The sequence below is a fragment of the Ctenopharyngodon idella genome, chromosome 5 (genome assembly GCF_019924925.1).
Source record: "Ctenopharyngodon idella isolate HZGC_01 chromosome 5, HZGC01, whole genome shotgun sequence".
In the NCBI taxonomy this organism is placed as follows: Eukaryota; Metazoa; Chordata; class Actinopteri; order Cypriniformes; family Xenocyprididae; genus Ctenopharyngodon; species Ctenopharyngodon idella.
The window spans coordinates 13520908-13536446 of NC_067224.1; the positions used below are offsets into that span (position 1 = coordinate 13520908).

Sequence of the window (15539 nt, forward strand, 5' to 3'; positions counted from 1 at the left end):
AAAGATGGCCTTGCGTGGTTTCAATGGCAACTGTAGATTTTCAACAACAATAAAGAAGAAGAAAAAAACCCAACAAAACTTGATGAATTTGAATAGCATGCTTCTAAGCCGATATTCAAAAAAACTTACTGTACAATTTAAATGATAATTTAAAAAAGTGGTTCGTAAATACGAAATTCCCATTCTTACACATAATAAGAATAAAGAATTGGAGTTGATCTGACATCATGTATCAATATTTATCAAACTATTCTTTATTTGTCCGAGAGACGACTTTCTATTCCTCAATAAATTACATGAATGTTAGCCTCTGAAGAGCAGTGAGATAAATGCACATGTCCATGGGAACTAACACTGATCATTTAGAAAATGATGAGCTTCAAATCCTAGACCTCAGCGTTCTCCATCATTGGTAGTTCAGTCCGTGCTGCCGTTCATCTTTTGTTTGTTGAAGGAGTAATGTTTCATTTGTAATGGTTAATTTAGTTTAAAATGTGTTTTTGTGATGTGAGGAAAGACAGCTATGAGTGCTGAAATTTCTGATGGGAAGCCAGCAAGCTATTAGAGATTATATTAATACATTATGAGTGTGAAATTCATTTAAAGGGTTAGTTCACCCAAAAATGAAAATAATGTAATTTATTACTCACCCTCATGTCATTCTACACCCGTAAGACCTTTGTTCATCTTCGGAACATAAATTAAGATATTGTTGATTAAATCCGATGGCTTAGTGAGGCCTCCATTGCCAGCAATGTTACTGCACCTCTCAAGATCCATAAAGGTACTAAAAACATATTTGAAACAGTTCATGTGACTTCAGTGGTTCCATCTTAATATTATAAAGCGATAAGAATACTTTTTGTGCGCCAAAAAAACAAAATAACAAATTTTCAACAATATCTAAATGGGCCGATTTCAAACCACTGCTTCATGAATCCTCTGAGCTTTATGAATCTTTTGTTTCGAATTAGTGATTCGGATCTCTTATCAAATGGCTAAACTGCTGAAATCATGTGACTTTTGCGCCCCGATTCACTGATTCGATTCGTAAAGCTCTGAAGCAGTGTTTTGAACTCGGCCCATATAGATATTGTTAAAAAGTCGTTATTTTGTTTTTTTGGCACAGAAAAAGTATTCTTGTTGCTTTTTAATATTAAGATCCACTGAACTCACATGAACTGTTTCAAATATGTTTTTAGTACCTTTATGGATCTTGAGAGGTGCAGTAACATTGCTGGCAATGGAGGCCTCACTGAGCCATCGGATTTCATCAAAAATATCTTAATTTGTGTTCCGAAGATGAACGAAGGTCTTACGGGTGTAGAATGACATGAGGGTGAGTAATAAATGACATTATTTTCATTTTTTCACTTTAAGTGTGAAGCTTCAATGATAAAGTCCACATGAAATCCCATAAGACCCTATTAACTTTCTTAAAGGCACAATATGTAATATTTTTGGATTAAAATATCCAAAAACCACTAGAACAGTTATATATTTTGTTGACTTGTGTACTTATGTGTATTATGTGTTTTATTAGACAAGGGAACAACTGTTTGGATACATTTATAGACAGAAAACTAATCATTATTATATAGCACGTTTAGTTTTATTGTTTGAATATTGTACCATGTTTTTATCATGCCTAACATAGCATAATCAGATGCAGCTTTATTTTTAGTAACAGTAATACAGCATTCTCTCCGTCATACAATATGTTTTAAAATGAATTGCATGCCATTTAACAACACAAGCCATCCAGCATTTATTAATATGATATTCTAATATCGATCTAGCTTACTGCAGTGTGCAACAAATGTCTCACAGCAGCCACCGAGCGACTTTTAAAATAAAATTTGATCTTTTCATGTAGGTCGTACAGGCTATTATTGGCTAATAATCCAATTAGCTAATAGAATGGACAATTTTTACAATAAATCAAATTCCGAAAAATAAAATCAACCCATCCTACAATTTTTCTCATTAAATATATTGTTTAATTTTGAAATACGTCAAACTACGGAAGTAAAATGAGTTTGCATATGGCAACACATAGTGACTTGAAAGGTTTTTCTACTCAGTGTTCTCGTCTGCTGAGAATAGTCATAAATCTGACAGCATTGACATAATCCAATCCTCAGGCTTGGGACTTTCCCAACTCTTTAGCAACCCCCACCGGTTTCCATTACCCATAACACCCACCAGCACAACAAACATCCAAACGACTAAAATTTGACTTTCACAGTTATTGTAAATCCAAAATGACCCAAGCTGCTCATGAGTAATGCCACTTCTCCCCAGCTGATGCGAGTCTGTCCTCTGTTTACCCTCAACTCCCGTTGCTCGCTTTGATTCGGAGCAGAACCCTGTGGGTGGCATTGACTCCTTTATTGTGATAGTATTGTTTTACATCTAAAGAATGCCTAGTCTAGATGCAGCTGGACTTAATTTTTTTTTTTATATATATATATATAAACTTACTTAATGCAAAGTAGTATTTTCCCCAATGAGTGACAGGTTTGTCCTAATGTATTGTGATTGTGCTTTGTAGACATTATCATTACTCAAAGTTTTAAGGATAAAGTTTAAAATACATGAAATCTGAACAAAAAAGTGGTGTGTAATTTTATAGTTTTGATTAGTTTTTAATGGTAATGTAATCAGAGCTGATGTAAAGACACCATCTGTCAAGGTCTCCTGCCATGACAACGTCATTGCCTGTAAATATACAGGAAATATAGCCCAATATAGCTTCCAGTAACCAGTGCATCAGCAGGACGCTAAACTATCCAAAGATGACAGAACTATATGCCAATGCAAAAACTCATTACAGGCCTGTGTGAGCTTAAATCGCGTTCACTGAGAATACTGAGGATACAGTGATAATCATCTAGGGAGGTTACAAAAATACAGTAAAGGTAGAGTTAGCAATTTTTGAGTGGCTAGCAATAGCAAGCTAGCTTTGAAAGCATGAGATCCCACCCTCCCTTCAGAGCAGGGCCGGCCCAAGCCTTTATGGGGCCCTAAGCAGAATTTTATTTGGGAGGCCCCTCAGTTAAAATAACTTAAGATAAACAGTATCTTCTTCTATAAAAAATAAATGTAAATATACAAAACGCACAATATTAAATTAAATACTTAAATAATGACACAGAGGGCCTGTCTAGACAACAGATCAGATGGACCTGTAACAAGATAACAATAATAAATGTATTAACATTAAAGGGAAAGTTCACCCAAAAATCAAAATTCTGTCATTTACTCACTCTCAAGTTGTTTTAAACCTGAAAGAGTTTCTTTCTTCTGTTGAACATAAAAGTTATTTTGAAGAAAGTGGGTAACTAAACAGTTGCTGGTCACCAGTGACTTCCATAGTATATTTTTTCTATGAAGTCAATGGGGACCAGCAATGTTTGGTTATCCACATTCTTCAAAATGTTCAGCAGAAGAAATAAATAAATACAGGTTTGGAACAACATGAGAAAGAGTGAATAATGACAGAATTTTTCATTTTTGGGTGAACTATCCCTTTAAGGACAAGCGGCAGCATGTTTACTATTAGGCTGCTGTCACTTTAAGACCTGCACGCATCTAACAAAAAGACAAGCATACGATTTTCTCTCATATGATTACTTCACTTTAGACATAACCAACTGTGTTTATGTAAACCTTGTGTGTATTTGACAGTATTAGCGCAATCAGATGTAATCGGGCGCTGTTTGACAGGCTTTTAGTGTGCGTGCTTCGAATGTACGCACTCAGAAAAAGCACATATCAGAACAGCACATGAATGAAATGTTTAACCGGCAAGGCTTTAAAGCACATGCAAATAATAAACTTTAGAGATTGTGAATAAGTGCAGTGTCCCATGAGTGTAACTCTACCGCTGCGTTAATGTGATGCAGGGCTGCACGATATTGGAAAAAACTGACATTGCGATATTTTGTTTTTCTGCAGATATATGTTGCGATATGAAATAAATTTAACAGATTACTTGAATAGCTCTATTTGGAAAGAATAATTCTAGAATGATTGGGGTGATTTAAATGAAATAAATGGGTGTTTTATATTTTTCAGGTAGGTATTCAGGTCCAGAAAATAAATATTCAAATGTAAAATAACACTGCAGTCTTTACTGTATAAATTGAATATAATTAATCTGTGTTAAAGCTGTAAAAGTTATTTTCTTTTTGTATTTTGTTGTTTGTTAACATTCATGACGCAGAAAACAGCAAGCCTGCTGTGACTTTAAGACCGAATGCACGGATCCTTTATAATGATACACATCCGTTTTCTTTGTTTGGGTTACCTAAGCCATAAGTAACTGTGTTTACAAGGACATTTTGACATTATTCTGCGTGTATATGTCCGTTCAAGCACAAATAGATGCGGAAGTAAACGCAACTCGGTGTTCACGTGCGTCTGCGTGGCTCTGTGTGACAGGACCAAAACACGTGGAACTTTGGTTAAACTTTGCAATTCCTGCGATGTGACTATCTTGGATGCGCACGTCGCCATATCAATGCTATCGAATGTACATTGAGTTGTACAGTATTATTGGGACAGTGGCACTAAAAGTGCAACTGATTGTGAGCTGTAAAAATCAAGCTGTCATTTCATATGCTCTTGGGGGCCCCCTGGTGGCAGCCGCTTAGTTCGCTTATGCCTTGGGCCAGCTCTGCTTCAGTGTTCTCTAAATTATCCATACTGCCCTCATTTGGTTCTATCCGCACCCGATCGTCATATTACAGTTATTCAAATTCTCAGTGTTCAGCCTCAATAAATAGCCGACGTTCAGCCGAAGCAAAGGCTGGATATAGACTTCATTTGTTTAATATACAGCGTTTCACAGCCATCACATATCACATACCCAACACTTAATTAGTTCTCCTTTTTTTTTAAATTTCTCTCGGATGTGTTTTGCCTTCATTGCTGCTTGAACCCCGCAATTAAGTCTGCAAATTAGTGCCTGACGAAAAATTACAGCAAGTATTAAGCAGTATCTCATGTAGATTTTCTTCCTTTGTGTTCTGTAATGTCCACTAGGAGTTGCTCTCAGCAAATGTTTTTCTTTATTGGTTTTTCCTGAAGAGATATGCTGTTTTTGAAAACGAAAGTAAGCGTGATGCACGTTCATTGCATTTTATCGTAAAATGAGAGTTTGTGTCTTTATTAAAATCAACACATTCATGGCTGCCCGCGACCCAGCCGCAATTAACTGAATGTTATTTTTTATCACCCGAACTGCCCGACCTGCGGATTATCCGCAGCGCCCGCGGATATAATTGCGATCCGCGCATCACTAGACGGCGTTAAATTACCTCATGTCTCAAAGCACATAAAAATAGCAATAATAATAAATGTAAATGACTTACAGAGCTCTTACTTGTACCACCTGACTGCTGCAGATTCATTTCAGCATTGATAGTGATGACATAGAAATGCAAAATTCGAGTCTAAGGACGTGAATGAGACTTCCACAGAAGATATTGGCCCATGTTTTAATATTTAGAGCACTTCTGTGATTGCTATCAGGATGTGAAGAGAGTTTCAACCAGTATAATAAAAATTGCCTACCCCTACTTTTAATTGATAAAGTTGTGAAATTAAGACTTCTGCCGATGAGCTTGGCTTGAACATTACACTGTTTTATTTATAAAATTACGTCTTACTTTTAATTCTTGAACATTTTTACTTTCCAAAGCACGTTTATGCAAGGATCATCATTACTGATAATTAAAATAAACAGTTCTTACCCTTCTGCCTTTGGGTCCTCTGGTGCCGCTGAGGCCCCTAGAACCAGGAGGCCCCTGGAGAACACAGAACAGAGGACAAGAACAGAGTCCTGAATCAGGCAGCAAGAGAATGTTCCCTCAGAAAACCCAGCTAGAGCTGGCAAGAGTCTCTGGCAGGCAAACAAACATCACTTGACCCGATTACAACTACAGGGCGAAAGCTCTGTCCTTCAAAGGCCGGTGTTTGTTTGTACTCCACTGCACTCTGCCCTTTTCATAGGGTCATCTGAGTACCTCTTCCTGCCAAACGCTTGTATGACGTCAACATTTGAGAGTAGAGCAAAGAAGCGAAAGGAGCTGTTGGATTTCATTCAGTAGGACAGTAATTACGTTAGTGTCTGTGTCTATCATCAATGTGCATGGACAGCTCTAATGGGAGAATGTAAACAGTGCTGTGCAGAGGCAAAATGTTCATTTAATTATCGCATGAAATGAGACAGACATGGCTTTTTAAGATGCTTCTGTACTCTGGATTTACCTAGAAAGATTCAGACCAGATGATTGCACGAAACCTGGAGGTTACACCAGCAAAGTAAGACACAAAACAGACTGATCTGTGCTGTACTTTTTGCAGAGACTCTTGGCCAGGCATATACAGTATATATATAGAATACATGACATTGACTTACTGGTGTACCTACTGGTCCAGATGGGCCTCTCTCACCCGGAGCCCCTGGGTGTCCCTAAAACAACAATCACAATCACAGACACATCATAATAGAATAATCTCTAATTAAAGCAATAATCTCTGACACCTTTTATTTACCATTCATTTAGTTGTAACTGATGTTATGCGACTAAAACGTAATTTTTTCCTCTCGCGATAAGTTATTCCAAAAGTCATGGCAATGGATGTTAGTAGGTTTAAGTATATAGCAGCCACTGCACTAGCCATTATTTTTAATTGAAGGGAAACGTAGACATGTTATCCAAGCATTAATGGCAAGAAAAGCCCCTTATACTTGGGAGCAGCCACATATGAGGTGTTTCTGGGTGTTTCGAGGTCTGAATTTTCAATTCACAATTTCAATTTGCTCAATTTGAAGGGTAACTGAAACACAGCTATTTTACCATTTTAGGTTGTTGGTGTGGTAACAAAAAACTTCTATGTTGTTTGGCAAGTGCACAAAAGTTAACAATGGAAATTAATACAAACTATTTTTTTGGATTGCCATGGCCACCAAATACATCCAGACAGTTTTACTTGTTATAGGAACTGTTGAAACATTGAAATGATGACAAAGCTTCTTGGAAAGGCTAGAAGGTTGCTCTTGGATTTCTTTGGAGTGGCCTAAACCACTTTACTCAGCAAATAGCCACAATTTCCTTATGTCATTGAAAGGGAAATGACTCTTGCAGTGGTCTAGCTGATTATCTCATGAATGGAAAATGGCTGATGAGGCATTTTCCCACATACTACTACTTTCCAGCCATTGTAGCTGTTTGAGTTATACTGACTGCTCAAGGTTAAGTGGGTATTAGAGTTCCCCTGAGAGCAGAGACGAGATCCAGACTTACTCCTTACCATCGCTCCCATTTCTCCAGGTGGCCCGGGCAGACCCATCTCACCACGATCTCCCTGAGAGCACAAGAAACACATCTAAGCCAAAAAACACAATAAAAGATAATACTAACATCAAGGAAAGACAACGTTGACCATCATATAAAACCAACATAAATGTCTTCTGTTTGATTTAAAACACATGCCACAGAAACAGGAACCAAGATTAATCGGAATTTAACATGATTACACATGGTTGAATGCTGTGAAAGCAAACAACCTACTGACCTTTTCTCCAGCAAGCCCCACCTCACCAAAAGGTCCGATGAAACCAATAAGACCCTTTTATACACAATAAAAAGGACAAAAACAATAAAAGATGATTAACTCTAGTTTAAAACGTGTTTATTAAGGTACCAGAAATGTATATGAAAATTCCTTTACCCTCTCACCAAGCATCCCAGGATTTCCAGTGATTCCAGGCTCTCCCTAGAGCAAAGGGCCAAGATTTGTAATACAAAAACTCACTTAGTTGTTAATTTTAATCATTAACAACATAATAACATCTAAAAAGAGGAGTCATTCATGCATTATTGGTAACAAAAAAAAAATGTAAAGGGTGTTTCTTCAACTATGATCCTATATATTGCTGCTAATGGGGTTTTATCCAACCTTAGTGAACTTGTTTTCCAAGGAGACAACAGTGTCAGTGAAGAGCTTGAAATGAAAAATGAAATATGAAAAATAAAATATTATATTTGTGTCATTTCCATTCAAGCATTAATTTAGTCAAAATTATGCAAAATGTGTGAAGTCAGGGCCGTACCCACCGTTGATAAGTGTATATAATAAAGGTTGTGAAATAATAGCCTATTATTAACTCTGCTTCAGTGCTGCAAGGATATTGCTCAACACCAAGATAACTGACCTTCTCATCTGAGCTGCCTCAGTGGACACTGTTCGTCAATGTCAAAATGTCTGAGATGACCAATCAAATCAAGATAAGTGGGCTTTATGTTAACACAAGCTGCTGACTGCAAATTCCAGAGCGACACTTCAGTTATCGGCCATAAGATGCGAGATAAGATGTAAGTAGCTAAACTAAACATTTAATATTTGACAGCTGTTTCAGGATAGAAATGTTAAATGATGGACAGAAATAATCAGGAATGCAAACTAATAAACTTGTCTAATTTCACCATTTTTAATTGAAAATAAATAATTTATGTGATTCATGTAATGTAATCCGCAAGTGTTAATGTGATAAGACAAGAAATATTTACAAAACACCCCAAACTTACCAGCAAGCTCAATTTTGGGACCTCTGTATTTATAAAACCCTAAATACGGCCCTGTCTGTGAGTATTCAGAAAAGCTAGCTATGAAAGTTTTCAATAAATTTATTACAAAACATTATAACAAAAATACAGAATGCTGTTAAACATGATACTGTACACCATTTATGATGTGATGATGAAATAACACTGTGGTAGATAACTTTTTAAGAAATAAACAATGAGTGAATGTACTGTATTTATATTGTTTGACATTGTTAATGGACAAATTAAATCAACATGTCAGAGTTTGAAGATTTTCCATAGGGCCATAGGCCATAGTTGAAGAAACACATTTAAGAGGAAAACTGGAGTCTAAATTATAGTGGTCATTTGGATGTCATGAATTCTTACCTTTATTCCATCTTCCCCTGGATTTCCAGGGACACCCTTCCTCCCAGGTCTGCCCTGAACAGAAAGCAGAAATGACCCATAGTACTGGACTCCCAGCCCTCTAAATCTACTCCCTGACATCTCATTATCTCCTGTTCCTGGGACCAATCTCCTCCACTCACCAACATATCAGCTCTCCAAGAGAGAGCTGCTTCATTAAATAACTCTGAAACAGAAGCATCTGTCACCTTGAGTCTCACAAAGAAGTGTTTATGTTGGAGCCTGGATGGATTTTCTCTGGTCATCTATTAGCTAATGTCTGACCCCTCTGTCTTATTAGCTAAATTATCCATACTGCCCTCATTTGGACAGGCCAAACTGTGGGCTCTTTGGCAAGGTCTGTACATGAAAAACTGGGTTAAATGTAATGAACTGTTAATTTGAATTCATCTCTTACTGCCAGGTACAGGTTTGTTTGTACAACAGGCTTTGGCATGAGGACAGACTATTCTTCACTACAATTTATACTATCATTTCTGAATCTGGGTCAAGTCTGGATGCAGCGTTCAGAGCAGCAAACTCTTGTGAAATTGTTTTGGGAGAGAGGAAAACTGTTATATTTGGAGGGTTTGAAACTCACACATTAGTCTTTGCAGAGTGACATAAACCAACAGGAGTGTGTGAAGCCTATTATTTATTACTCTAAATGCTCAATTGTAGCATGACAAAATTATAAAAATACAAGAAAAAGAGGCCGCCGCTATTATGGCCAGTTGCTAAGCAAAATGATTTGCAAGCCAAACTGATTCCACAATAGCAAAATGAAAAGGCTGGAATAGACTGGTCATAGATATTGTAAACACCATAAGTAATCATACCACATTATAAATGTGGAGATGTACATTCAACAGAGTTTATCATTGTAACAAAACATGAACCAGCGTCAATAGATTTGAAGGAAAGTCTCAGGTTATGAGCCGTGGAGTTCCCTACAGTGTGAGTAAGGCTGTAACGCTAATGTGGCGGTAGTTAAGATGTCTAAAGGCCCTTGCACACTGAGTCCGAAATTTCTGTGTGCATTTTTTCGTATTCGTGATCCTAATAATTCGTTATGCACAGAGACCTTGCACACTGAGTCCGATGCGTATTAATGAATCCGTTGCGAAAAAATTAGCAAAATAATACAAAATGAAGTCTTCAAGCAGTGACCATGATTTTAGTTGTCCTCTCTCTTCTTAAAAAGACAAAAACTAAAGAGGAAATATTGGGTACATCCAATCCTGAGATTGCGTAGAGAGGAAGGAGAGTTCCACCTCATCAAGGAGCTGCGTGATTATCCCGAGTGTTTCAAAGTTTACTTCAGGATGTCAGTGCCTCAGTTTGATGCTTTGCCAGCGATACTGACACACTCTATCTTTATATTCTGTCTCTTTCCGCACTTTGTTTGTCATTCAGTGCTACTGCTTTGTGCTGTAGACGACGCGGATCAATGTATGTGAAAATGTATGTGAATGTGAAAAACGCAGAAAATCGAACCTGATCTGAATTTTTTTATGACGGACGAAAGTTTCGGAGGCAGTGTACAAACGTGATTGACATAACGTGAGGTCCTATTTATTTTTTTACGTGCGAAAATTTCGCATGCGAGTTTCGGACTCAGTGTGCAAAGGCCTTAATTCAAGACATGAATTCATTAGTTAAGATGTCTAATTCATTTAACTCAAGATTTCCAGTGGGTATCTCAAGAGAGCACTCACCTCTAGTCCTGGAGCCCCCGCTGGTCCTACTGGGCCCTGATCTCCCTGTGGTTTAAAATAGGATTATTATTTTAGAAGTAATAAGCATCTACAAAATTAAATTGATGAAGATGTTAATCTTTTTAATCTTTGTTTTGATATGCATATGAGCAAAACCTTTCTGAAAACACTTTGGATTCTAATGAGCTTCTGATAAGTTGAGACATAATATAATATACACTACAGACCATATGTAGCCCTGCCCCTTTTTTCTCGTTGAGTTCTGTCTTCCGGTTTGTATTTCCACAGTATGAAGGTAAGATCTTACGAATTTATGAATGAACCACTCGTTTTAAAATCTTCGCGGTCTACTTCAAACATTACAATGCTCATGATAACTTTCGTTAACTCTACAATAAGTAAATCCACTTCACCAGCTAATTACTCTTCGACGGGGGTGCCAAAAACACAAAATTCTAAAGATGGCTGTGAGCTTGTTTCTCTGGCGCATAAGGACAAATATGGACAAAAGTATTGGGACACACCTCTTTATTCTTGAATTCAGGAGTTTCAATCAGACCCATTGCCACAGCTGTATAAAATCAAGCACCTAGCCATGCAGTCTGCATTTATAAACTTTTGTGAAAAAAATGGGTCCTTCTGAAGAGCTCAGTGAATTCAAGCATAGTATTGTAATAGGATGCCACCTTTGCAATAAGTCAGTTTGTGAAATTTCATCCCTGCTAGATATTCCATGGTCAACTGTAAGTGGTGTTATTGGAAAGTGGAAGCGTTTAAGAGCGGAAGACCATGTAAAGTCACAGAGCAGGGTCACCGAGTGCTGAGGTGCATGGTGTGAAAAGTCGCCTACGTTCTGCTGATTCCATAGCTGAAGAGTTCCAAACTTCCACTTGCATTAATATTAGCAGAAAAACTGTGTGGCAAGAGCTTCATGGAATGGGTTTCCATGGCCGAGCAGCTGCAAGTACAATGCCAAGCGGTGGATGGAGTGGTGTAAAGCACGCCACCACTGGACTCTGGAGCAGTGGAAATGTTCTGTGGAGTGATGAATTACACTTCTCTGTTTGGCAGTCTGACAGGCTGGGTTTGGTGGACGCCAGGAGAACGTTACCTGCCTTACTGCATTGTGCAAACTGTAAAGTTTGGTGGAGGAGGAGGTATAATGGTATGGGCTGTTTTTCAGGGGTTGGGCTAGGTCCCTTACTTCCAGGGAAGGGAAATCTTAATGCTTCACCACACCAAGACATTTTGGACAATGCTATGCTTCCAACTTTGTAGTAAAAGTTTGGAGTAGACCCCGTTCTATTTCAGAATGACTGTGCCCCAGTGCACAAAGCAAGATCCATAAAGGCATGGTTGGATGAGTTTGGTGTGGAAGAACTTGACAGGCCTGCATAGAGCCCCGACCTCAACCCCATCGTACACCTTTGGGATTAACTGGAACAGAGATTGCGAGCCAGGCCTTCTCGTCCAAAATCAGTGTCTGACCTCACAAATGCTCTATTGGATGAATGGGCAAAAATCCCCACATAAACACTCCAAAATCTTGTGGAAAGCCTTCCCAGAAAAGCTGTAATAGCTGCAAAGGGGGACTGAATCCATATTAATGTCTATGTATTTAGAATGCAATGCCATTACAATCCCTGTTGGTGTAATGATCAGGTGTCTCAATACTTTTGTCCATATAGTGTACATTCATTTGAGCGTTAAAACAGGAATGATCCTTATAAAATGTGGTGTAGTTTCTGAGATACTAAACATTACATTTTTGGCAATACACTGTAAAAAATATAAGAATGGCAAAAGACTGTAAAAATGGTATAGTAAAACCCTATTAATTGGTTAACGGTACGTACGTTACCTTTACTCTATACGGTGAAATAATAGATAGTAGTCTATTACTGTAATAGATCTAATGAGACATTTAATGTAATTTTACAGTAAAATGCTGTACATTTTTTGGAAGAGAAAAAGCGAAATACTTAAGAGTCAATGGATGGATCATTATTACAGTGATTATTATTTTTCTAGCATGCTATATGTTTGGCAATGGTTCTTTTAACCCTAAAAGATGGAGTGCGTAGCTTTTCATTTCTTAAACAACCATTTTGTTTTAAGATGTATCATGGCCATATTCCAGGATAACAATGTCAAGATTCATCAGGCTCAAACTGTGAAAGAATTGTTGGGAGGGAGCATGAAGAATCATTTTCACACATGAATTGGCACTGACCTTAACCGCAGTGTAAGTTTTTCGGATGTCCTGGAAGAGACTTTACAGAGTACTCACCTCTTGCATTGTCAATTCAAGATCTTGACCAAAAAATGATGCACCTCTCGATGGAAATAAATGTTTTGACGTTATGTGAGGTGAGCACTCTGTAAAGTCTACTTCAGCACATCCCAAAGACTTTCAATGAAATTAAGGTCTGGACTCAGAGGTGCCAATTCATGTGTGTAAATGATTCTTCATGCTCTCTGAAATCATTCTTTCACAATTTTAACCCTGGTGAATCTTGACATTGTCATCCTGGAATATGGCCTTCCTACATGGTTGTTTAAGAAATGAAAAGCTACACACTCCATCTTTAAGGGTTAAAAGAACCGTTGGCAAACATATAACATGCTAGAAACATAATAATCACTGTAATAATGATCCATCCATAGATTCTTAAGTATTTGCCTATTAAAATCCAAACAGCGACTTTTTTTTTTTTTGTCCAGGCAGTGTAATATACAGTGAAGAATTACGAACTGATGGCGATATCTATGGACTTTAAAGTTAATCAGCTAACCTAGCTAGTTCTTTTTATTGTCTGCATTTTATTTGATTTAAATATCTAAATGTTAGTGATAAGAAGACAAATAAAAAACTTTTAGAAATCAATCTACATATGCAATGGACATCGGCTGCTCATCTGTGCTCGCTCCTTTGAAGGTATCGAGTAAAACAGGTCTATATCTAAGGAAGCACATACAAAAGGCCTGAACCAGAAGTGATGCGACCTGTTTTTTTACTGTAAATTTAAGTTTAATCTGTAAAACTTATAATATTGCTCCCATATTTTTACTGTAAAGTTCTGGAAACCACATTTGCTGTTTTTTTTACTGTAAAAAAATACAATTACAGTGTTTTTTTATGACACATACAGTTATACACCCAGGTTAATTATCACATAAACATGTTTATATTGAACACTGTTTATAATTACATATAACAGTCGTACATTAAGATTTACAGCTATAAATTCAGGATTTATATACAGTTCTCCTTGTCAGGCCCTTCACTGGTTTAGGAATGAACGGGTCCTACCTCAAGTCCAGGAACTCCTGTAGGGCCTGGAATCCCTCTACCTCCTGCATTCCCCTGGAAAGTATCTAAAAATTAGCATATCTGCCACCAATTTACAATATGGGACCCAATTACAAATTTTGGGAACCAAATTCCAAAGAAGAGAGATGCACACCTTTGGGCCCTCAATGCCATTCTGTCCTGGTGGTCCAATATCCCCTGGAAAACCCTGAGAAAACATAACAACATTAGACAATATGAGAAAGTCTTTTCTGATTCATACATTCATTATACTTGATCTAAGAAGACTCGCTCTGTCACAGCTACTCTACTTTACCTACTTTACAACTTCTCACTCTGAATTTTATTGGAGGACTGTGTGAGCAAATTAATGCCCATCTCTTCGCAGTGATTTTAAATGAACACAAAATGAAGGAACTACTAAAGCCAAGTGCACTACAAGCACACTTTTATGTAGTAAGTCTGCGAGTTGGCTGCATTTTGTTGCAGATTTAAAACATGAAAGAGCACCTGTGTGCAGCTGAAAGACACTCTGACATGTCTCCAAAGCCTTTCTCAACCATATTCTTTTGCTCTTTTACTTAATTTTATTATGTGTGATTTTGTGCATGAGTTTGTGTGAGAACTGAATTACAGTCAGGGAGGAATATGATCCTATAATAGACACAGCTGGTTTGTGATTAGATGTGTATTGTAGAACAAGAAACCGTTAGTCCTTAAATGCACACAAGGTGATGACCTGTCTTTGTAGAGTACACTTGGCCTAAAGTGACAGCACAATTACCTCAGGGCCAGGTGGGCCTGGCAAACCATCTGGGCCTTGATCTCCAGGCTTTCCCTGAAAGTCAAAAGAGCTTGGTATAATTTGGCTTTTTGTCAAATCAGCACTAAAGATTTAATATAAATCATCATGGTAACATACAATGAAATGTAAAAAAGCTTATGAATTAACCTGTGGTCCTGCCTTTCCTCGAATTCCTGGTAAACCTGGTGAGCCTTGAATACCCTGGAAAATTCAATTAACCATCAGCACATAGTTATTCAAATAAAAACCTCTATTTGGGATGTTTGAATGCACACAAACACAAATGCATGCACATACTAAATATAAACATAGACTCTGTGTGAATAAATCAAACGTAAAGCCGTTAGATGAAATACCTTGTCACCTTGAAATCCAGGTTCCCCCGGTTCACCTGGCAACCCGACTTCACCCTGTCAACAGAGACAACAAAATGTCACTCTCTAGCCTTTAATGTCACCATGAAATCTAAATTGACACTTCTTGTTTTCTATGGAATATTGCAGTATTGCAGCACATCATCATAATTATTATTTTAATTATTGTGCCCTCATAATCTTAAATCAAAATAACTTCCCTTACTTTTTGCAAGCGACATCTCTTCTCTTCTCTGATGACATGTTTAAGGTAACCTAACACTCACGTGAGATTGCAGCAATAGCAAACCACAATGGTCCAATCAATTCCAGATGGACAAAATC

At 37.5% G+C, this 15539-nt stretch overlaps 1 protein-coding gene across 3 annotated transcripts in view; it reads right to left on the reverse strand.

The window, feature by feature from the left end:
• col27a1b (collagen, type XXVII, alpha 1b) overlaps positions 1–15539 on the reverse strand; it is a 115004-nt gene that overhangs the window by 34452 nt on the left and 65013 nt on the right. For 2 of the 3 annotated variants that reach the window (XM_051894871.1, XM_051894873.1), the window contains exons 17-29: positions 15198–15251; positions 14989–15042; positions 14821–14874; positions 14191–14244; positions 14037–14090; positions 10724–10768; positions 8988–9041; positions 7972–8016; positions 7744–7788; positions 7588–7641; positions 7324–7377; positions 6428–6481; positions 5760–5813 (exon numbers count right to left, since the gene is read on the reverse strand). In XM_051894871.1, the coding sequence (XP_051750831.1) occupies positions 5760–5813; positions 6428–6481; positions 7324–7377; positions 7588–7641; positions 7744–7788; positions 7972–8016; positions 8988–9041; positions 10724–10768; positions 14037–14090; positions 14191–14244; positions 14821–14874; positions 14989–15042; positions 15198–15251 (675 nt within the window). The remainder of the gene's footprint in view (positions 1–5759; positions 5814–6427; positions 6482–7323; positions 7378–7587; positions 7642–7743; positions 7789–7971; positions 8017–8987; positions 9042–10723; positions 10769–14036; positions 14091–14190; positions 14245–14820; positions 14875–14988; positions 15043–15197; positions 15252–15539) is intronic. The other variant, XM_051894872.1, reaches the window with a different exon arrangement.